The following is a 24922-nucleotide window of genomic DNA, read 5'->3' on the forward strand; positions in this document are numbered from 1 at the left end:
GTAAGCGAAGACAAAAATAGCAGCCTAAAATGTTTAGTCGCCTATTATATCGCTAACTCTCCACTTTGTCAGCACCATCTCTTCACTATTTTCTCTACCTCCTCATTTCCCCTCCAGGTACAAGCCGAGATTAAGCGTAAATGGCGCAGATGGATGTTACAGCGCTTCTTGGGTGCAGACACAAAGTACCAGCAGCCCTCTATAGGCAGCAATGGGAACAACTTCAGCACCCAGATAACCATGTTAACAAAATGCAGCCCCACTGCCCGGCGAGCATCTGCTTGTCAGGAGCATTTCTCAGCAATCTAACCTGGAAAGGCAACAGTCAGTGATCTGAATGGGTGAAGTACTTCAGCAGTACAGTTAAGGCTATGTGCACACCGCAGGTTTCTTTGCCCATGTGCGACATGTATCTGATATTTTCATGCAGTATGAACAGTCCAATTCCAATATTTTCACATCCAACCAGGGCCTCTTTCAAATGTGGACATAAATAAGATATGTATCTGATGCCTCTGCACTATGAATTGTGCACATCCCCAACAAGTGAAATATGTCACCACTGTGAACAAGCAAGGGCTCAAGTAGCATAAAATTCTCAAAAGTTGCCATAAAAGAGGTATGACGGAGACCGCCCGAAGGAACCGTATTTACTTTGTTAAACATGTTCACATTGCGAGGCGCATATGTTTATGCAATTTGAATGGCTACACAAAATATTGAAATTGGACAGCACGCCCTGCGTTGTGAACGTAGCCCTAAATCAATGGTTCTTAACCTGGGTTCGGCAAAGGTTAAGACACACATGGCCCTGTTTTCATAGGCTGACTAAAGGCAAAGTGTTGTTTTAGACTCGGTTTTCGAATAATTTGCCCTCAATTTACGGGCTTTATTCCATTTCTTTCAACTGCTAGCCCTCTATCAAATGGGAGGAGAAAATGGTTTGCTCAGTGGAAGATTGACTAGGTACTAGGTATGAGGAAGTATGATAGACCTACAGGCAGCATGGATTGCGCAGTTGAAAAAAAAAAAAAAAACACCTTTGCGTCATTTACACCATAAAAATAGTACCTGATGTATGGATGCAGACATGAAAACAAAAAAGGAACAGTGTAAACATGTAAACAGTGCACATGTGAAACTTGTTTAGCAAGGTTTAGAACCACTGTCCTAGATCAGGGGTCCTCAACCTTTTTTGCACCACCGACCAGTGTGATTTGGGTCTTTTTTTCACGGACCGGTGTTGTCAAATTTTGCACCCTTATAAAATTTTGCTCCCAAACCTTTTTTGGCGGTGAAAAAGCCCTCTTTTACTATTCAGTTGGACTCTCGATGTTATCCAACGGTGCTATAAAACTATTTTCATCATAAACATACAAGTGCAAAACGAAAATGGCGTAAATTAATGCTTAACGACACGTTAAGTGAGAGAGCTGCGTGCAGTTGTTGAGTGCAGCTAACATGGCAAACGTAAGTTAATATTCCTTTCTTTAAAGAAGGTTTGTAGTGTTAGCTTTGGAATTGCTGCATTCGCGGCCATTTTTAATTTCACGCCCATGCCAAATTTGTCAGAACACCGGCAATGTGCGGCAGAAAAATACAGCAAATATAAAATATAATTTGGTTTTAGCCCCATCGTGATAAGTGCAGGGAAAATATAACTCACCCGCTGAATCAGTGGGAGGCCTGAGTTTGCTTCGTTGAGACGAGATGGTCCCATCAATGTGTGATGGGAGACTGAGAAAAGCCCACTTCACAAAGATACGATGTTAGAAATGGTAGCACTGTTTTCAATGCTCTCCTAGCGATGTCAGGATATTCCGGAATTACTTTAATCCAGAACCTCGGTAGAGTTGTTGTCTTAAATGTAAAGTACGTTTAAGGTCGGCGTCATTTGTGATCTCTACAAGTTGATCGTCCTGTTGCACAGACATGCTCGAATCACTCGGTTTCTTCACAAACGGGTCACGAATCCACTCCTTCGCAGTTCGTGGGTCTTAAGTGATTGGGAAGTAGCAAAGATTTTGTTTTCTTCAAGGTTGTAGGCTCATCTTCTGGCTCGTCAGGTGCCCTTTTCCCCGTAAAAAATCTGTCCAAAGACGTCTGTTTTTCAGTCATTCTAGTGTTGGAGCTAATTATTTCCGGGAACAAATGTGATTCGCCCGCCCTACGTCAGACATTATTATCGAGGACAAGCGCACATAGATATACAAAACAAGATGTACTGCAAGCAGTCCAATCATTGGATTTCTATGACGACACTACATCCTGTAGTATTATATCTACAGTAGACAGGGATACTGGTGTGTTAATGGGCACAGGCCAAAGTTAATTTGGCCATTATGCAGTTGTTAATAAATTATTATTTCTTTTGTGGCCCGCTACCAAATGCCCGAGGCCCTGCGGTTGGGAACCCCTGTCCCTCCCTGAACATAAGCTCGACCTTCTATTTTGATGTAATTCGTTTAATTAACTGTGAAAGCACTTAACATATTTTTTAACCAAGTGATTTGCAACCGCAGTGGAAGACAGGGAGGTCAGGAGGAACCTTCTATTAAGTGAGGCTGACAGCTCTGGCAGTGAAATATAACCCAGGTGATAGACCAGCATAATGATATTCCGAGAACATTGTGAAATGAAATTTAATCATAGTAGAGTTTCATAAAGCCCACAATATTTATTTGTAGACCACCTGGACTATGTTGTGCATGCACTTAACCTAATAGCCCATGTTGTTTTGTTTATGAAAAAACCTATGTATAGCATTCCCAACATACTGGATCCTATCCAGCCCAAGGCATAAACCGTTATTGCTGGATGACATTCCAAGGTAGAGACGAGACTGATTAAGCTTGTGCATCTGAGGTTACTGAGGCTTTTTATTTATATGCATAGTTGCCTTGAGCTTCTGTCAATTTGCCTGGGACTCTTGTTTTTATAAAGTGGCATAAAGGATTCAATTTTTGGTGCATAATACTCAGCATATAAGTGATGTAGTAATGCTACTTGTTTGTTAGTTTCACAATAGGGCTAGATCCAGAAGTATCTGGCCTACATAAACCAACATGACATGTTAGGTGAGTGTTTCTGAGATTGCGGGATTGACATCACATTTTATCTACCACGTTCCAAAAGCATGTACTGGTCCTTCTAAAAAAAATGGCAAATTATGATAAAGTTCATTATTTTCTGTAATGTACTGATAAACATTAGACTTTCATATATTTCAGATTAATTACAAACAACTTAAGTAGTTCAAGCCTTTTATTGTTTTAATATTGATAATTTTGGCAAAAAAGTCAAGAAAAAACAAAAATCTCTATCTCAAAAAATTAGCATATTTCATCCGACCAATACAAAAAAAAGTGTTTTTTAACATAAAATAAATCAACCTTCAATAATTATATCACCCATGCACTCAATACTTGGTCGTGAATTCTTTTGCAGAAATGACAGCTTCAATGCGGCTTGGCATGGAGGCAATCAGCCTGTGGCACTGCTGAGGTCTTATGGAGGCCCAGGATGCTTCGATAGTGGCCTTAAGCTTATCCGCAAGGTAGGGTCTGGTGTCTCTCAACTTCCTCTTCACAATATCCCACAGATTCTCTATGGGGTTCAGGTCAGAAGAGTTGAGCACAGTAATGCCATGGTCAGTAAATCATTTACCAGTGGTTTTGGCACTGTGAGCAGGTGCCAGGTCGTGCTGAAAAAAAATCTTCATCTCCATAAAGCTTTTCAGCAAATGGAAGCATGAAGGGCTACAAAATCTCCTGGTAGCAAGCTGCATTGACCCTGTCCTTGATAAAACACAGTAGACCAACACCAGCAGCTTATATGGCACCCCAGACCATCACTGACTGTGGGTACTTGACACTGGACTCCAGGCATTTTGGCATTTCCTTCTCCCCAGTCTTCCTCCAAACTCTGGCACCTTGATTTCGAAAGACATGTAAAATTTGCTTTCATGGGAAAAAAGTACTTTGGACCACTGAGCAACAAACCAGTGCTGCTTCTCTGTAGCCTAGGTCAGGCGCTTCTGCCACTGTTTCAGGTTCAAAAGTGACTTGACCTGGGAAATGCGGCGTCTGTAGCCCATTTCCAGCACACACCTGTGCACGGTGGCTCTGGATGTTTCTCCTCCAGACTCAGTCCACTGTTTCTGCAGGTCCCCCAAGGTCTGGAATCAGTCCTTCTCCACAATCTTTCTCAAGGTGCGGTCACCTCTTCTGACTGTGGAGCGTTTCCTGCTACACTTTTTACTTCCCACTGAGGTGCCTTGATACAGCACTCTGGGAACAGCCTATCCGCTCAGAAATTTCTTTCTGTGTCTTAGCCTCTTGCTTGAGGGTGTCAATGATGGCTTTCTGGACAGCAGTCAGGTCGGCAGTCTTGCCCATGATTGCGGTTTTGAGTAATGAACCAGGCTGGGAGTTTTTAATAACCTCAGGAATCTTTCACAGGGATTTTGAGTTAATTCGTTGATTCAGATGATTAGGTTAGTAGCTTCTTTAGAGTACCTTTTCATGATATGCAAATTTTTTTAGATCGGGATTTTTGTTTTTTTCTTGACTTTTTTGCCAAAATCATCAATATTAAAACAATAAAAGGCTTGAAGTACTTCAGTTGTGTGTAATGAATCTAAAATATATGTAAGTCTTATGTGTATCGGTACATTACAGAAAATAATGAACTTTATCACAATATGCTAATTTTTTTTAGAAGGACCGGTATGTGGGATTTATTAAATACTGAATTGTACATAGTTGGGGTCAAATGTAAACATGAGTGCTTGATTGTCTGTTTGTGGCCTGCAATTGACTGCTGACCAGTCCAGACTGTGCACTCAGGCAGGTCTACAGTCGATACGAGTGACATGTACAACCGCCCAGGGTGTCTGTCTCAAAGGGGCAGCAGCAGCAGAAAAAAAAAACATCAAGATCTTTCATTAACTATTTTGAGCAGCCATTAACATCTGAAGATGCCAGGTTGAATCAAAGTCAAGTCAAAGTCAGCTTTATTGTCATCTTCTTCACATGCACAGGTCATACAAAGAAAACGAAATTGCGTTTCTCTCTCTATCCCTATGAAGGACACATAACACAGGACCAGAGGTGGGTAGTAACACGTCACATTTACTTGAGTAACTTTTTGAGAAAAATGTACTTTGAAGAGTAGTTTTACAAAGCCATATTTTTTTACTTTTACTTGAGTAGATTTGTGAAGAAAAAATGCTACTCTTACTACTTTGGACTACACAAGAGTCGTTACATTTTTCCTCTTTGTTCTTTATATTTGATTTATTTATAATCACATGACTCCATTATACTAATCAGACGCACGCAAGCTTGCCGTTCTATGATCACGCCAGCCTGTTTAGTCACGTGGCATCCTTAAAGCGCTGTAAAAAATGAAGTATTTCACATAGAGCGCTGCCCTCGAACTTGACTCGAAAGCGTGGATTTTAACCTCTCTCCTCGTCTTTTTTTTTGGGCACCGATTGACCTCGAAAAACCAGAGATATGATCTTTTTAATTTCATAATAGTAACTATAAAGGAACTATTCACTATTCAAACTAGGAACTATTGTCTATTTTCTCCACTAGATGGCACTTATGCTCTTTGGACAAATAATGCTTCATTTCCAATTTTTTTTTTTTCTCTCACTGGATTTTTTTTTTCTTTGGCTTAATGTGGTTATGTAATGGGTTATTGTACAGTATCATTGTAACAGCAGTTCAGATAGACAACTTTGCGCTGAGAAAAAAAATCAAACAAAATTGTCAGCAGTTACTCACAATGTTACTCCTTACTTGAGTATTCTTTTCACCAAATATTTTTTTTACTTGTACTTGAGTACATTTTTTGGATGACTATTTTTACTTTTACTTGAATAACATTATAAGTAACGCCACTCTTACTTGAGTACAATTTTTGGCTAGTCTACCCACCTCTGTAAAGGACTAACATACAATGGGGCAAATAAGTATTTAGTCAAAGATGGGAGGGGCCACCGACCAGCCGCTTCTCATACACCCTGGTCGCCAGCTGATGAGGGCGGGAGCGCTGGTGCTTTTGCCACGCGCTCTCGAAATATAAAATATATGTGTATATATACAGTAAGTGAGACATACCGCTACATACATTGGAATACAAGCATGACTTTTAAAAATTGACAAAAGGACTAATCGTAATATTAATAATCATAAAGTGATGTAGTGACAGGCAACAATTGAGATAGTCTGTAATGGGAGGCAAGGGATGGAGTACAACATCTTGACGGCCTGGTGAATGAAGCTGTTTGTCAGTCTGTTGGTTCTGGACCGGAGGCTCTTGTACCTCTTTCTAGAGGGCAGAAAGCTGAAAAAGTTGCTGGGTGTGTCACATCTCTCACAATTGTGACAGTCTTGTGAGTGAGGTGGGTGGTGTAGATGTCCTGCAGGGAAGAAAGGAGAGCATTGATGATCTTCCTTGATGTGTTCACTATATGCTGCAGGGCTCTCCTGTTGTAATCTGTGCAGCTCCCGCCCCAAAGAGTAATGCAGCTGGTGAGGATGCTCTCGATGGTCCCTTTGTACAACATGGCTATAATGGGTGGTGGGGCGAATTATAAAAAATTGCACCCATTGCTTGACAGAGATAAACTGGCACCTTCATCAGATGTGAATGCGAAAAGCTGGCCTAAACAACAAGTCTACTTTGTTTGTCCCTATCAAAAGGCAATGCATGGGCATTGAAATTAATGGTCCGGTATAATGGAAGTCTGGGTTTTGTTAACAAGCCAGCCAAATTTGATTTTATGAAAACCTTTCTAAGTATATTGTATGTATATATATATATATATGTGTGTATATATATATATATATATATATATATATATATATATATATATATATATATATATATATATATATATATATATATATATATATATATATATATATATATATATAGTGGGGAGAACAAGTATTTGATACACTGCCAATGGGAAAACCTGTTGGCAGTGTATCAAATACTTGTTCTCCCCACTGTATATGATCAGGCTTCAAAATGGGAATAAATAACACTACGTCTCAGACGCTGAGTGTCTGATGGCTGTGCTCAAACCATGACCCACTCAAGTGCCAACTGTCATTCAACTACCTCTACAATACTTGTTACGACGTGGAAAATAGATGCTACTTTGTGCCCAAAGCCAGTTGGGATAGGCTCCAGCGTGGTATGAATGAATGTAATGTGTTTCATGATATTGTTCATTTAAGTAGATTGTTGTATTTCAAGTCCTCATTTTTAAGACAAAATTCACAAAAATCACTCCTCTCCAAAAATACCTATGTACTGCTCATTGAGGGAAAAAAACATAGTGAATCAAACACTTACCTGGTAAGGGTTTCTCGTTGTAGTAACAGATCAACCAGCTTCAGAATATGGCTTCGACTCTTGAGTTTATCAATAAAACACTAACTCATTAGCAGTTCTTTTTCAGTGTTTGCCGTTAACAGTTGACTGAAGTAAACATTAAGAGGCTGCTTCTGCAGCTGCTACTATGTAAACATTTGGCAAGCTCCATATTGACTTGATTTCTTAAAAAGCATTTTTGATACCCACATTCTGTTCAGTTTACATAGATTCACTGAAAGTACCTCAGACTAAATGTCACACATATATGTGTATTATACATTCAGTACTTCATACTTGTACATAAGGGAAAAATTGTCAGTTAATAGTGATGACTTCAGGAAATACATGTTTACATTTAAGATTAAATACTGTATTGTTAATTCCTGGTGTTTGCATTATGTCAACAGTGAGTGTTCCTATTGTGTGGTTTCTGTAAATTTTGTGTATATAATGTGTTCTGTACAGTATATGGAATCAGTTGTGACAAAGTTATAAGACAATATTTGTGGAAAAAGAATAAAACCATTTGCACTTTGAATTTATGTTTCAAGCTCATCACTAATTGGACGCAAACACTCAGTTTATTTCAGTTATGAATATTGAACATAAGAACAACTTAACAAACTTTTAATAAATATATCGGACATTTTCATTCTCAGACTCATCTTCAGGGTTAGTGTTTTGTTGTTTCTCATAATATGTACACTGACACTACAAACTGCATTGTTACAGAAGTATTATAATTTGTTGAGGCGGAGAGTATTGAGACGGACTGGAACAATGGTGGCTCCCTCTGCATAAATAATCTCACGTAGAATACCACTCCAGCACTTCTCCTTCTCGTCATACCTGTAAGAAAGATTCACATAATAATGTCCCCACACTAACAGAGAAAATCAACTATCCTTTAATTCTAAAACTGAGTGAATGCCATAAATTAACCACAGTGAAGCAAAGCATGTCGAATATTGCCATTTCTTTTTTTTCGGCGTCAAATTGCATTATTACGGCACGTTGAAATCCTGAAGAATATATACCGTGATTATCGGACTTTAAGACGCTACTTTTTTCCCCTCATTTTGAATCATGCGGTTTATAGTCAGTGTGGCTTATTTGTTGATTTATTTGGGTTAATAGGTAACACTTTATTTGACAGCGGAATCATAAGACTGCCATAAGACCGTCATAATTATGAAATAGAATAGAATAGAATAGAATAGAATAGAATAGAATAGAATAGAATAGAATAGAATAGAATAGCCCTTTATTGTCATTATACAGTTGTACAATGAAATTTTGGAGCATCTCCCTTTACAGTGATTGAAAAGTAAAAATCTCGAAAGTGGCTTGTAAGAATAAAGGTATGAAATCTAAATAAATATAAAATATGTATGAGGTAGTCCTATGTTCAGGCAGTGCAAATATTGGAGTGAAGTAGCAACAGTTGACAGTGAAGGCATTGAATATTGCACAAGTAAAAATATCGAAAGTGGCTTGCAAGAATAAAAGTATAAAATCTAAATTAATATAAAATATGCATGCAAAAATTGAAGTGAAGTAGCAGCAGTTGACAGTGAAGGCATTGAATATTGCACATTAATATTGCACGTAAATAAGTATTTCACATAGAATACGTGTGAATAGAAGTTAAGTAGCAGAAGTTGACAGTGAGAATATTGCACTTAGTAAGTATTGCACATAGTATATTGCATGTAAATGAATATTGGACATGACATCATCATGGGCGTGAATGAATTCTTATGACGGTTGTCATTTAGCGTCATCCGACAAATTATGTCACAAACTCAATTTATGTCCAGTTGGGATCTTTTACATCCATTCAAAAGTGGGATAATTTGCCGGATGAAACAAAATGGCATATGTCATAATCATTCATTAATGCTCATAGCAGTGTCACGTCATAGTTATGATGGTCTTATGACAGTCTTATGGCACCACTGTCAAATAGTGTTACCAAATACCATAACTAGCAATTAATGAAACAACTAGAACAATAACTGAAGAAATAATTAGCACACATTTTGATTGTAATTTACATCTGTAACGCTGCAATGCATGTTAGGAGGCATGCTGGGCGACAACAGTGTTGACAGGGGGTGGCAGCAGTGGTTGACTGTTTCCCCTAAGGGAGCAATGATGATCAAATGAAGCTTCTCAATGAACCGGTTGGTTCAAAGTTTCATGGGGCTCATTTGTTCTTATGACAGTCTCATGATGCCGCTGTTAAATAAAGAGTTACCGGTTAATATCTTTTGGTGTAAATATCCCATGGTACAGTTAGGACAGCTGCGGTTTATAGTCCATTGCGGTTTATCTACTAACAAATGCCGTTTTCGTGTTGAATTTGGTGGGTATCAGCTTATAGTCAAGTGCGCCTTATAGTCTGAAAATTACGGTAACCATAACTCCAAGAAGTGGAGATGTTCAGTAATGTTAGATTTAATAATTGTCCATGTGAATATACTATATACTTTTTTGTAAGGGAAGAGTTGAATTAAGCAGAACTGCCCATCTCCACTTTTTGTTACGATTCAGCAAACTTTAAGGGACTGAAAACACCAGCGGAAATAATTTCATTCAATAAACTGAAATGACACTGAATGCACTTTGTTTAATGGGTTATAGTGGAGAAAAACGTAAACAAAAAACAGTATTCCAGAGAAATGCGGGTAGACATTTTGTCAATGTATCTTCTATTTAAGCCAATCATATGCCATATTGCCCACCCTTTCTCGAGATGCCATGTTCTTCCAATGTCTGTGTGTGTTTTCTATGGTTACTTTGGTTTCCTCTCACATCCTAAAAACATGCATGGCAGGCTGAATGAACACTTTAAATTGTCCCTAGGAATGCGTATGTGCGTGAATTGTTGTTTCTCTCCTTGTGCCAAGCGATCGGCTGGCAACAGATTCAGGGTGTACCCTGTCTACTGCCCTGGGATAGGCTCCAGAACCCTCACAACTCTTTTGAGGATAAGCGCCTCGGAAAATGAATGAATGAATAAATGTATAAAAACATGGCTATCAGATCAGCATTGAATTAGTGTCAGATCAGTATTGGCAAAAGTTCCTGTATCTTGAAAAAATTGGATCGGAATTTTAAAAATCAGCATCGGGACATCCCTATTTCTATGCACTGGCCACGTTCAGCAATCTGGAAGTTATTGACTGTCCACAAAGATATAGGGAAATGCCATTATTTAACAAAAACCTGGTTTCTGTGTGGCGATAAAATTCACTCTTTTCAGAATGACTGTATTCCATTTGGTTCGAAGATGGAATCTTAGTATTTACAAAATCATTTGTTATGAAGGATTACGATTCTGAGGAACATACAGTAAGTGTCTCATTTGGAACCATGGACAGAAAGACTTGTAGTTCTTAAAAGATAAATGTTAGTATGAGTTATAATAATTTGATATCAAACCCCCTCTTAATGTTTTTGGTTTTATTAAATTTGAAAAATTAGTTTAACTAGTAGGTCGCCATTGTTGTTGCCGACGCAATGCACCTTGGGCGGTGATGTCACTGGGCAGCGCTACCTTACTTCCACAGTGTCACTCATTAGCTACACAAACATATAGTCGGTTCTGCCCTTCCAATTTGAACCCAAGCGGAAAACTGATGAGCATGACAGAACTGTCGATATTTCACAAAACGACCAATAAGCAGGAGTCGAACCCTCGTTTCCCATGTGACAGTCTAGCTCATAGACCACAGGACTAAACGTACTTTCAAGTGATGCTAGAGTCGTGATTTTCTTTACAAAGCAATCGCAACCCACGTGTGCTGTCTGTCCGTGCGGTAAAACCTGAAAGGAAAACGCAACTGAAAAGAAAGTGCGACCGACTCTTCCCCGGAATTAAAAAAGGCGACTCACTTCAGACAGCAAGCAGATAACAATAACATAGGGATTGCGTAAAAGGGTTTATTGAACACCCAAAAAAACAGACGATCGCGAAAATGGAGACACAATAAGTGTCCGTGACAGAAGGTCGGGATCAATTAAATTAAAAAAATAAAAATAAAAACACCAAGGGAAAACTGCGGTGGGAGGCAGTCAAACGAAATAAATAAGTCAATGATGCAACTAACAACGAAGGGATATACAAACTGTCAAATGGCAGCAATTCAATACAAGCCGCCTAGGATCGGTTTAAAGACACCGCTGATGAGCTGGAATTGGATGTAGGTATGACGTTGGGAACTCATCTCACATCTCTGTAACAAAACAATCTAATCTAACCAGCAGCAGAATGTGACGAAATCCTTCGCTTGCTACCTAGCAAAGCTATTCTCCCAGTCCATGCCAACAGCATTATCACCCCAGCGTGCATTGCGCACATAAAACTTGGTGCCCTCCGAAGGTCAAAACATATACTAAATATTATAACTTTTTAAATCATTGACAATAATATATGTGTTTCTAATAACACATTTTAGTATAAGAGAAAAAATGTAGCTTGTTTGAGTCTACAACTCTTTAAGTCCGATGATCCCTTTAAAATACTTTATGGAAAAAGCTCGTAGCAAGATGATAAACTGGGGATTCTTTGATCTACTCTTAACTACACTGTCTTCATTTTTCATTCCTTTACCCAAATTATGATTACTCATTATGGTGTGTGGCCTTGTGTAATGAGGCCGTCTTACCTCCAGATATCGGTCATTTCTGTTGGGATGGGCTCTTCACTAGTTTCACTGGGCATCATTGCAAAGCCCCCCACAGCATACAAGAAACCCCCCATGGACATCAGACTTAGGGAACTGCGCTCCTGAGGGAACTCCGTAAACTCAGACCATCTAGACAACAGATACGGAGTAAATATTGTTAAAGCAGCTGCTATCTTGCTGTATGACACACTCACAGTAATCTTCTATTTTTATGAGATGATCATTTGCTACTGTTTCCATTTCATGAGTCATTTCACATATGTGGACAGATGCTCCATCTCATAGTTTTGAGAGTGAGAGAGGTCTTTTAAAAGCTGTTGTCTCACTTGTTGCTGGCTATGTCATAGACCTCAACAGAGCTGGTGAGACCCGCATCAGTAACTCCTGTCACGACAAAGATCTGGTCCTTGTGGACTTCAACACCAAAAAGGGAGCGGGCCGTCTTCAGAGGGGCTAAGTCCTTCCACTCAAACTTAGCGGGGTTGTACACACAGACTCTCTTCATGCACTTCCTGCATCAAAACATTAAATATATGACTCGTCTTCCTAAATTTTTCATCCAACAGTACAAACAATCCTGATATGGAATTAAATGTTACATTTCCATGTTAAAGTTCAACAACCTGAATATGAGTCGACTTACTTGCTTTCTGATTTCCCTCCAATAACATAGACAAGCCCTTTGTGTGATACTGTGCCATGGCCGTATACAACATATGGGAGTGGGTCCGACTCTCCCCATTTGAATGACCTGAAAAAACAACAAAACAATAAAAAAAAAATCCCCTTAAGTCCTTAAGAGAAGAAAGAATACCAAATAATGTAAAATAATTTTTGACCCACAATGTAGAAGCATCTTTTTTGGCATTGGGTGGATGGCAGGAGCAGCAGCCCATAAGAAGAATTACGATCAAGAGTATTGACATGTACATTTTTTTTATCGTACAATCAAAAGAATATCCCAGTTGACTTTTGACGAGAGGTTAAGTATGCCCTGAACTGGTCATTAGTTGGAATTTGAATCACCAATTTCAGTACTAAGATATACAATATCGATTCTTTGGGCAATTTTATAATATTTGCCGATATTACATTCTGGCAAGATTGGATTCAAGAACCTTTAATTTAATACCCTATTATGTACACATTTAAGGCCGCTTTCACTCTAGCACTGTTTGGTCAGTTTTAAACGGACCAGAGTTTGTTTTCTCAGATAGTCCGCTTCATTTTGTAAATGTGAACGCGCATACAAATTTAGTTCAGACCAAACAAACGAACTCTGGTTCGCTCAAAAATCGTGGGTCTCAGTCCGCTTTAAGCGCACCCTGCTTCGCTTGTGAATGCAAGTGGACCAGGGTGCACTTATGCGACATTATGTGCACCATTACACCATGCTCTTTCCCGTCTTCTCAGCTCTGCTATTTCCTCTTCTAAATTTGTCCAATCAATGAGTGCGCTATTCGTTCACGTGATGCTACTCGGAAAGTCTGGTTGATGCCATGTGAATGCTGAACCTTTTCAACTAAGTCATTTGCAAGTGTTGTTGCGAGGTAGCTCTCTAACCGGACTCTGGTCCTCTTGGTCTAATCTGAAAGTTCCCTTACACTTAGATTTCACCTAAAGCAATGAAAATACAAAGCAATTTTGCTGTTTTTGACAACTGTTAGCGAAAGATTTGAGAAATTTACACTGTTAAAAAATATACAGGGGTTGTACAAAATAATGGAAACAACAAACATTATGGCATCATAATCATTGAACATAATCTTTAAAGAATGGCATGAGGAACATTCTAATGAAGTTGAGCATCTCGTATGAAGTGTTGTTAATCTTAATTTTAAAAAGTAATTAATTACAGTTACAAATTACTCGTCCCAAAAAGTAATTGCGTTAGTAACTCAGTTACCTGAATGTAAAAGTAATTAATTACTTCGCAAAGTAACTGGTGATAATTTTCATGTCTTTTAAAAAATAAATCAATAACTAAATTTGCTCCCGTTATTGCATTAGTTCCGTCCGTCCTTACTACTTTCCGTCTACTTTCGACATGTTTAAGTTTTAAAACTGTTTCATCATTTAAAGATAGATTTAAGTCAAGATTTTGCCGATTTAGGAGCATTTTAGATAAAAAGTTACTTAGCTTCGCTAGGAAGGTTCTCTACAACAGAGCCTTCCTGAGAGGTCTACTGCTTTAAGATGGCAGCTCTTTACTAACGTATCTAGTTCTATATATATGTTGCTAATGCCGCCGTGTCTGTCATTTGCATCTAGTTCTGTATATATGTGATATCTACCGTAGCATCATGTGGGCGTAGTTTGTAGGCTATTGGCTACAGTCAGGTATTATTGGAGCCACCTAGCATTGCGTTTGCAACGGCGTCCCCACTCCTGCTCTGCTCTCTCGTCTCTGTAAGTCCGTCTCTCTCAGACGTTTCACGCGTCATTCAACCAACACAGTAACGGCGTTGCCAAGATGAGAAAAGCAATTAACTAGATTACTCACTACTGAAAAAAATAACGCAGTTAGTAACGCCGTTATATTCTAACGCCGTTATTAACAACACTGCTTGTATGATTGGCACTATCCCCAGACCTCAACATTATTGAGCATTTATGGTCAGTTTTACAGATTCAGTTCAATTAAGATGCCGATTTCCACCGTCATCGTTTCTAAAAGAGATAGAGGGTATTCTAACTGAAGAATGGCTTAAAATTCCTTTGAAAACAATTCACAAGTTGTATGAATGAACACATCGGAGAATTGAGGCAATAATTGCCGCAAAAAGCGGACCTACTCCATATTAAACGAGTTTTTGTTGATTTTTTTAAGGTGTTGCCATTATATTGTCCAACCCAGGTACATAGATGTATGGCATATCTGAAACAATGTTTCCTAACCCTTTGTGAAGGAACACTGTCAATGGAAAATCTTACAATTTAAAGCTCTGTAGCCAATATTAACCATATAAACCCATTCTCATCAAGGTTTTTACTAAAAGGAATCAAATAAACACAAAAAAGTATTTAGATATCTAATTCTATACACCAACCTTACGCCGCCAAAATCTGATGTCCATGGACACCGAAAAAACCTCCGGTTCACATAACATAATGGCTTTAGTCTCTTATGTAGGTTTAGGATTTTTTTCTCCCAATATTACTTAAATCTCCTAAGATTACACCAAAAGCAATTTTGTGTTCACACAACCTTATCTCACCAAAAGTTGAAGTCCGTGAAACTAAACAACTTGTGGTTCACATAACATAAAAATAAGCAAGAAAACGACTTAAGTTTCGTAATATTACGATTATTCTCTCGGAATATTACAATGTATGACTTCTTGGCAGATAATTTTCCGGGCCACACCCGAGCATGCCGCACCACAGTGTTTGAGAAACACTGATCTAAAAGATTGTGAGGTTGATCAATGTGTAGCATTTTTGAGCAATTGCGGTTTGATTGTACTTACTGTCTGTCATAGATCATGACAGAGTCCAGAACGTGTTCCCCTTCCTTTAGTTCTTTGCCTCCGACAACATAGATCGAGTTCTCCACTTCTGCCATCCCAAACAAGCAGCGAGGATTCGGTTGTGAGGGCATTCCTAACCATTCTGAACTTACTGGGTCAAACTGGGAATGACATTAATTTTGTATTAGTAAGGAATAAAATTCAATGAAATGTACATTCATCTTTACAATTTAACACGATCAGCAGATGAAAGTGGTCTTCACTGTTGAAACTCTACCTGTAAGAAGTAAGAACTGAAGGGTTCATCTTGGTTTTCCTCATTGTAGAGAAGCCCACCGACAACAAACACCTGATTCTCTTTGGTTACCAGACTACAGTGGTTCTTTGGAATTTCTCTAGAGTCAGACACCACAAAGCATTCATTTCCAACTGGTTCATAGGCCACAGTTCCTGTATCACTGATCAAAAGTAGCAAGTCCGTCTCAAACATCCCAAAACGAGGATTGTCGTTGAGTATTGCCGGTAGATAGCCCTCCTCATACGCCCTACTTCCTTCTCCCTCTTTTCTTTCTGACTTCGGCTTCGGGAGACGACCCCGGTAAGCGTCCCTGACCAGATCCAGCTCTGTTTTAATCTCCTGGTTGGACTGGATATATTTATGGCGTTCGACTTTTTCTTTAAAGTAGCTCACTGGTATTAGCCTAAATCGGATACATCGCAGCAATTCTGGCAGTTCCTGTACCCTTTTTTTCTCATCATGTCCAACCCAGTCCATAAGTGATTCAAACACAAGTTCTTCCCGGTCCACATTGAGTGCATCTGAGTTGATGATGAGGCCTAGCTCAGTCTCAGCAAGCTGGAGGAAGTCCCGGTCTCTGATTACAACCTGGTAGCGTTCACAGATGAACTCCTGAGCAGTCAAGGCAAGCCTAGGACAGTCCAGCAGCAGTCCCAGCCTGAAGATAGCTAAGCAGTTGCCTAGCACCAGCTTCTCTTGAAGGTAGGATACACAAACAGAGAAAATGGACGGGATTTGGTACATGTTAGCGACCATGAAGATATCTTGGACATTTTGTTCTGTCAAATTGATGTCAGAGGTGTAAAGGTAGCGTAAGATCATCCCCATCGTGCCAGGCTCTACATCTTTGAGGACAATGTCACGCGTCTTGCTCTCCTCCAGGTCAGACAGGAACATGGCCTTGAAGAAGGGGCTACTGGCTGCTAAAACCAAGCGGTGGCAGGGAAACTTCCTGTCCTTGACTTTGAGGACACAGTCCACAAACTTGTCATTCTCCAAGAGGTCACACAGTCCATCTTGAAGAAGGGTTTGCTGGTACATCCGAGGCTGCTCTGTTGGGTCTATAGCCAGAGCAGCCATTTTCTTCTGCTCCTTTATCCTTGTTTTGCAGAAAGATGAAATGACGGTCTGTTCATTCCCTTCAACACAGCAGGACTGTTAGCGTTCACCTCCCAAATCATTCTACGGCACCGCCACTGGTTGGTTGCAGCTGTCAGTGGCTGTCACTCCTCATTGCTATTTATAGGCAGGAAACTCTCAGAGCTGAGGAATTCATCATGCTGGATCAAAAAAGGGGTGGAGGTGGGTGGGGAACCCTACCAAATGATTCAACACGTGGACCCCTCCAAACAGCTAAAGACAGTGAGGACAGCATGCCCCATATGGTAGAATATCTCATCTGTAAATCACTTTGATATTTTGTCATAGGCTGTTTTTCATGCAATTGGCACATCTTATTGGCTGGCATGTAAGGGATTAAAATGGAAAGACACCTTTATCATGTCCATCCGTTTTAGATTGGGAAAAAAAAAACATTAAAATAATAGCAAGTATATCCAGGAAGTGGTGGCCTAACATGGGAGAAGACATTTCATCAATGCCGGTTCTATATTAGCCAATCAAATAGAAGTATCTCAAATTGCGTGTCCTTCCTTGTTATGTCATTAATACACATTATCACATGCACCTGTCCTTGAATCGATCAATGCGGTATGTTTGGGGGTCAGTGTTGTTAATCTTACTTTAAGAAAGTAATTAGTTACAGTTACAAATTACATATCCCAGGAAGAGTTAGTTACTCTGTTACCTCTATTTAAGAGTAATCAGTTACTCGGCAAAGTAACTGACATTACTTTTCATGTTCTACGCGTTATTACATGATCCATTCAATAATGTCTTTCATATCAAATATGTTTATAGTAACTGATTCAATTGAACTTTTTCATTCCAAAAATAAAACGCAGGTCAAAATTTTTACATATTTTAAATTTCACCTATGTAAGAGTGTAATGGTATACAAACTTTAAACTTTCAAATGCTGTGAGGAAAAAAATCCTTTTGGTTTTTCCTGTTGTACTGAATCCGCACCGAACCGTGACCCCTGTTCCCAGGTATGTACTGAACCGTGACTTGTGTGCACCGTCACACCTCTAATATACAGTATGTATATAGATATGCTTTTCAATATGCAGGTGAGTCTCTGAATCTCTTCCCTCTCCTATCTTTGCTCTAGTTGTTTTGATTAAAAAAAAATATCACAAGGTTTATGGATACATCATTCAAGAAAGGTTTAGGGCAAGAGACTATTTTTGGAATAAAGAACAAAAACAAATTATTATTATATTGTAGCATCTAGAACAATGCCCACTGAGTGATGATAATGCATACTCAACAGGAAAACAGTCCATTATTTTCCAATTATTTGTACCCATCTGAATGCCACAAACTGTTTGTCCAATGCTAATGCTAGCAAAAACGCGAATACTATGCTAACGCTCCGAGCCACCTAGCATCGCGTTAGCAACTCCGTCACAACCCCCTTCCTTACCGCATCCCGCTCTGCTCTCTCCGTGTCTCTCAGACATCTTGCTCGTCATTCAATCCAAATTGTAGTAACGCGGGCCTTCACATCCAGTAACGGTAACAGCGTTGCAAAGATGGGAAAAGCAATTAATTAGATTAATCACTACTAACAAAAAAAAAAAAATGCTGTTATACTCTAACGCTGTTATTAACATCACTGGTGCGGGTTTAACAGACATAACAAAATGGCTTCATTCAATCCTTCATCCAAAAAGAGGGAGAAGTCTTTGTAGCTGTTGGTTATCGCGGATGTGTCAAATAGCAACCTACAGGCTTCATTCATAAATAAATGAACATGCATACATAATTATGATTTTTGTGTGTGTGTGTGTTTGTTTTTTGCCATGTTTGCAAAGAGGGGCAAACATTACCAGATGTCTCCCAATGAACCTTAGGAGTTGACTTTAAAAGAAGGGGAACTATCGGTACCAACCATTTGTTACCTGACTGATGACATTGGAAGCAGTTTTGGCGCAAATGAAACTTCGGATCTTTTGATACAAGATCAGACCATTTTGAGTTGAAATACGGCAGTTCATTACAGTGACACAAGCTTCGGCAATCGGTATTGTTTTGCCTATCTCTATTCCTTTGCGCTATGCTGTAAATCTGTTCTCCAATTCTGTCACTGATGTCACACAAAAATATGTGAGTTTATTCATTTTGCTGACTAAAAATCAGCATTTTTTTTTTTTTTTTTAAATGCTGGTTTCATTTTACTGGGCAAAAAATAGGCAAGAGAGCTTACCCATCTGGACATCAAATGTCCCTTAAAAGAAAACAGAGTTACAGTATACAATATAGTGAGTGTAATGGTACATGAATTACAAAACCAGCTCTTGGAAGACAATTGTTCCAGAACAATAGATACTAATGAAAGCAGTGACTGAAGAGTTGAATATTGTTACACAGTAATTGGTAAAAATGGTAATAGTATTTGGAGATGCAATGGCATGCAAAAGTTTGGGCATACCCAGGGTACCTAAACATTTGCATGTGTCTGTATGCATATCTCCTTCATATTAATGAAGCCACCTTAAGCAAGTTGCCAAAACCCAAATATTAATCCGCGCAAACATATGATGATTGCCAGCTGGAACAGAGACATAATCAAATCTTTGTTAAATTGGTAAAGATAGGGTGAAAAGGTCTTTGGTATGTCCACATCTTTGAACACCACTCAGGTAATATTTGATCTCCAGGTGGTGAAATAAGACCCCAAATTACATCATATTACATACTCCCTCCCTGAATGTACTTAACAGTACCAATTTTAAATATACAATATGCATAGGCGGCGTTTGACTTTTGGGGCAGGGGGGGCATAACATGTTGATGACCCCAAACGCAGTGTCAGCAATAAAATTAACTTACAAGAATATTTATAATAGTACGTTGACAATGAGGGTTTTTTGTTTCCCAACATTCTTGAGGGGAATTCTTAATCAAGCTGCTTAGGCAATAGTTTTCGCCAAGATCGTCATCCATTCAATTTGGTACGCCCGCCGGTGTCGTGCCAGTGTAGTTACCCCAGTCAAAAATTGTATCCCCTGAATGGAGCCATATGGAGGTAGATTTGTGTCTTTATTATTCAATCAAAAAAGTTACTTCAATAAAAAAAAAAAAAAAAAAAGTTGCTTCAATTAAAATATATATTTTCAACAAAAAAAAGTCGCTTCAATAAAAAAAAGAAAAAAAGTGTTTGAATGCAAAAATGAATTTGAAACTCAAAAAACAACAAAAAAATATGCATGTGAAAGCTATTTTTCTTTGATTAATTTTAATTTTTTTTTTTTGATTGAAGTCTTTTTTTTTTTTTTTTTTTTTTTTTTTTTATTGAAGTAATGTTGATTTGTGTTTGGGTCACATTTTGGCTTGGACATTTTTCTCTATTATTCAATCAAAAAATAAGGTGCCTCAAAAAAGATTGCCGAGTTGCAATAAACGTTGACTCAAATGAGATCAAGAAACTAAATTCTGTGCTTTATGAAGAGTGAAAAAAGCACAATTTAACACAGACGAAATAATTCGACCAATCAGTGTGGTATTACCGAAACAAAATGGTGACGTAAAATGTATGCGGCGATCTGTTGCCGACCATTACGGTACATAACGTAATGGTCGGCAACAGATCGCCGCATACATTTTCTTCAACACAACATGGCCTTGTCAATTAAAAAAAAAAAAAATCTGTCTTTAGATATATATATATATATATATATATATAATATATATATTTCTGTTTCCATCCATGTACCCGTGTATAATGCGCACCCATGATTTTACACGTTGATTTTGGGGGAAAAAAGTGCGCGTTATATTCGGAAAATTACGGTATATAGGAAAGTCAATTACATGCAATGACACTTTTTAAGGGGGCCTTAAAATCCGCTTATAACAATAGACCCTACTCACCTACGTCACAAAATGACGTGTCGCTGTATCTGGCCGCCATATTGTCCATATTTTTTAGACTTATTCTCATTGTTTTCAATTAGTCGTGCAAGTTATAGAGCAATTCATGGAAGCCCCGGTGTTATCTGACGCTGTAAACTCATTGGATGCGTTGTATAAAAGGCGTTATGTGGAAAAGCTTCAGTTTATCCATTCACCAGATCCATATTTGATGCCTAAATTGATGTTTTTCGACCCGCTGTCTTCGCCATCTTTGCCTGACATCTGCTAGCTACACTGATATTTACAACTATCTTGTCCACACAAAATCAGCCTATTCTCACGAAAGTTTGAAAAACTTTAAGAGCTTGGAGGCTTATAAATACTTCGTTGCTGGTTGGGTCTCTCGGAATACGGTAAAACTTCAAGTCTCTCCGTCTGTCTTCACCATTTTGATTATTAATGTTAACGAGCAGAAAAACACGCCATAATAGGGAATGGGACGTACTACGTCATTGTTTGGACACGCCTCCATGCTGGTAATATGATTCACTTCCGGTCCGGCAGACTCAATGCGGATTGTAACGTGTGGTAGTGCTAAGCTAATTCCTTCGGTGTATTAGAAAGAAATTATGAGTGTGTATTGTTGTGTTACCGGGTGCAACAGCTTCTCCTACGACAAAAAAAAAGGGCGAGGAAAACTGGACTCACTTTTCACCGTTTTCCTGCATGGAGGACCAAATATCAGATCACGAAGGCACGACGGATGGCTGGGGCGCAGCGGTTCGTCGGAAAAGCATTTCTCTTGATCATATTTCTGATGGAATGAGAGTGTGTTCCCGTCATCTCTACTCTTGTAAGTTGAACGATTTATCCGTTTTGGTTTCAATACGTTGTTTTTTTTTTTTTTTTTACCATTGTGTAAATTTGCCTCGGTAGCAATGTTAACCTACTCCTCCTCCTCACCTATCTGTTGTGTTCCTAGGAAAACTTGCATATGAAATGCTGACAACACATCCCGATTGGTCACCATATCTCTTCTTGAGTTATTCTGAGGTCAAGCGCACCACATCGGAGCGTTATGAGAGGTTGGAAAGGCGAAGAGTGCAAGCTGAAACTTCTGTTTGCTGTGCTCTTACAAACACGAGCCCAAGTGTTGTTGTGAAAAGTCAATAAAATATGAATACCAAAACATGACTCAAACAACTTCTTGACAAACTGTAACTGCTTGTTGTTTACTTCAAGTCTTCATAATAAACAGGTGTAATAATCAGGTGATGGTCAGGTGACTTAATTTTGTCATTCTATTTGGAATATGCATTGACAATTTTTGGACAGTGTTGTAGACAAGAATTGGGATTGATAAGTTGCAATAGATTTATTTCAAGTAATGCAATTTCTCCAATACGATATTTGAATTGACAGTTTAAAATCTTTAAATTAGTGCAAACAAGGCCCACCCTCTGAAGGGGGCAGCAAATATTATATAATAAATTATAAGTAATACACAAATACAAGATTACAACAAACGTGTCTTTGTCAAAGCAGTTTAAAACTAGGGCTGTCACACGATTAAAATTTTTAATCGAGTTAATTACAGCTTAAAAATTAATTAATCGTAATTAATCGCAATTAATCGCAATTCAAACCATCTATAAAATATGCCATATTTTTCTGTAAATTATATATATATTCTGTAAAATAAATTGTTGGAATGGAAAGATAAGACACAAGATGGATATATACATTCAACATACGGTACATAAGGACTGTAGTGGGCATTTCACTCTACTGTCATTTAAATCTGTCTATGCTGTCCTCACTCCGAAGCGTCTACTTTTTCCAAAGCTAGACAGCTAGTGAACGACGCCTTAATAATTAGACTTCTTCATTTTTCATCTGATTTATTAATAAAGTGGCCTAAAACCATTGTCCTCTTTAGACCGTCGTAAAACTACAAAATAAAAGTACACAAGCATTGCATTAGCAACAACGTTAGCTTAGCACGCTATACAGGTTCACTAAACATAAACAAAAAGCGTCTCATACAAAAAAATATAACATTTCGCTTACTAAAATAATATGTACATTCTTTACAACAACCATACTTACGGACAAATCTTGTCCAAGGATCATATAAGCACAATATTATCAGCCCGAGACGTCGTGCAGCCATAATGAAGAAAGAAAAGAAGAAAATAATAAACCATGTCGCAAAGCGACCACAAGAGTTCGCTGTTGGACAGCGCAAAAAGCTTTGCTGAAAAACTTACCAAATGGCAGACTACTTTCTGAGCGGGACATGTGCGTTAATTGCGTCAAATATTTTAACGTGATTAATTAAAAAAATTAATTACCGCGCGTTAACGCGATAATTTTGACAGCCCTATTTAAAACACTATTTACTGGCCTTGGGTAAATTGCCAGACAGAATAAATATGTGCTTTAAAGTTCTTGCATTTCCATTTTAAGTATTGCAAGTACTAGTCTCCAACAAAGTATTTGAACTGACAATTTAAAATCCTTTTAGTACAAAATTGCCCACACTCTGGCAGGGGGCAGCAAATATTATAATACATAATATAATGCATTATAAAAAGCTATATACTATATAAATACAAGATCACAACAAAACCTGTATTTTTCAAAGCAGTTAAAAAACATCCAGTGGCCTTAGGTAAATAATGGTGTATTAATATGTACTTTACAGTTCTTGCATTTCTATTTTAGGTATTGCAACTTTTCCAACACTATTTGAATTGACAGTCTAAAGTCTACATTAGTGCAAATAAGAATATTATAAATTAAAAATAATAATAGAATATATAAATTCAACATTACAATGAAACGTGTCTTTGTCAAAGTGGTTAAAAAAAAAAAAAAAAACTTCACTGGCCTTAGTTAAATAGCCAGGCAGAATAAATATGTGCATTAAAGTTCTTGCATTTTCACAAATTAAAAGCCCGCAGATTTTCGACAAGAAGGGCAGACCCAGATGGCGTCTGCTGCAGGGGCTTGTTTGAGTCCGACACAGGACAAATGGAACCACTCCATTGAACAAATTTTCTTTGTCAAATGATCCAAGAAGAGAGATGGTGACCAATCGGGATGTGTTGTCAGCAGGTTTACCTAGGAACACAACAGGTAGGTGAGTCGTAGTAGGCGAGCATTGCTACCGAGGCAGGTTTACACAACGGTGTAAAAAAACAAAAACGTATTGAAACCAAAAGTGGATAAATCGTTCAACTTACAAGAGTAGAGATGACAGGAACACACTCTCATTCCAGCAGAAATATGATCATAAGAAATGCTTTTCCGACAAACCGCTGCAATCCAGCCATCCGTCGTACCTTCGTGATCTGATATTTGGTCTTCCATGCAGGAAAACGGTGAAAAGTGAGTCCATTTTTCCTAACCCCCTTTTTTTGTCGTAGGAGACGCTGTTGCACCCGGTAACGCAACAATAAGCACCCATATTTTCTTTCTAAAACACCGAAGGAGTTAGCTTAGCACTACCACATGTTACAATCCGCCGGACCGGAAGTGAATCATATTACCAGCATGGAGGCGCGTCCAAACAATGACGTAGTACGTCCCATTCCCTATAGGAGGAATTTACGAAGCGCTAATGTATTAACATGACGAGCATACGGACAACATGGCGCGGGGGCGTGGCTGTGACGTCACGTGAGTAGGGTCTATATGTCAAAAGTTGCAAGGTATCAGCATACCATACAACTAATTTGTTCCTCATTTCAGTTAGGAAGAAGAAAAACAACAAAAGGGTGAGGTGTGCATAGATGAGGAGGACAAAGTATTGTCTTTCAATATAACATGTATGTGGTGTTTATTCAGGACTGCATGCGCGTCCCTTGCTCCCTGACAAATTTCTCCTGAGGTGAGGTTATTAAAGAGAAAACTGAAGCACACTGAGCTGCCCCAGTGTGGCTCTTTTACCTGCAAGTATATGTTTGCATGTGTACACGACACATCCTTTCTGCGTGATGCAATGTATTAAAATATAATTTGACTATAGACTACATATTTTAGAACAGATATTTGTTCAATAATCATAGCCTACATCA

General features: G+C 38.5%; 2 protein-coding genes across 2 annotated transcripts in view; one reads left to right on the forward strand and one right to left on the reverse strand.

The window, feature by feature from the left end:
• Nucleotides 1–6812, forward strand: part of LOC130929779 (vasoactive intestinal polypeptide receptor-like) — an 83416-nt gene extending 76604 nt beyond the window's left edge. The window contains exon 13 of the mRNA XM_057857279.1: nucleotides 118–6812. Within this exon, the coding sequence (XP_057713262.1) occupies nucleotides 118–309 (192 nt within the window). The 3' untranslated portion in view covers nucleotides 310–6812. The remainder of the gene's footprint in view (nucleotides 1–117) is intronic.
• Nucleotides 6813–7732: 920 nt separating this feature from the next.
• On the reverse strand, nucleotides 7733–22998 carry LOC130929369 (kelch-like protein 40a). The gene is made up of 7 exons (XM_057856468.1): nucleotides 22950–22998; nucleotides 15840–17123; nucleotides 15563–15723; nucleotides 12736–12843; nucleotides 12419–12604; nucleotides 12072–12221; nucleotides 7733–8247 (listed from the first exon to the last, which is right to left on the reverse strand). The coding sequence occupies exons 2-7, from the start codon at nucleotides 16938–16940 to the stop codon at nucleotides 8136–8138; spliced, it is 1818 nt and encodes a 605-aa protein (XP_057712451.1). The 5' UTR covers nucleotides 16941–17123; nucleotides 22950–22998; the 3' UTR covers nucleotides 7733–8135.
• Nucleotides 22999–24922: the final 1924 nt, after the last annotated feature.

This window comes from Corythoichthys intestinalis, chromosome 14 (assembly GCF_030265065.1).
Source record: "Corythoichthys intestinalis isolate RoL2023-P3 chromosome 14, ASM3026506v1, whole genome shotgun sequence".
Classification (NCBI taxonomy): Eukaryota; Metazoa; Chordata; class Actinopteri; order Syngnathiformes; family Syngnathidae; genus Corythoichthys; species Corythoichthys intestinalis.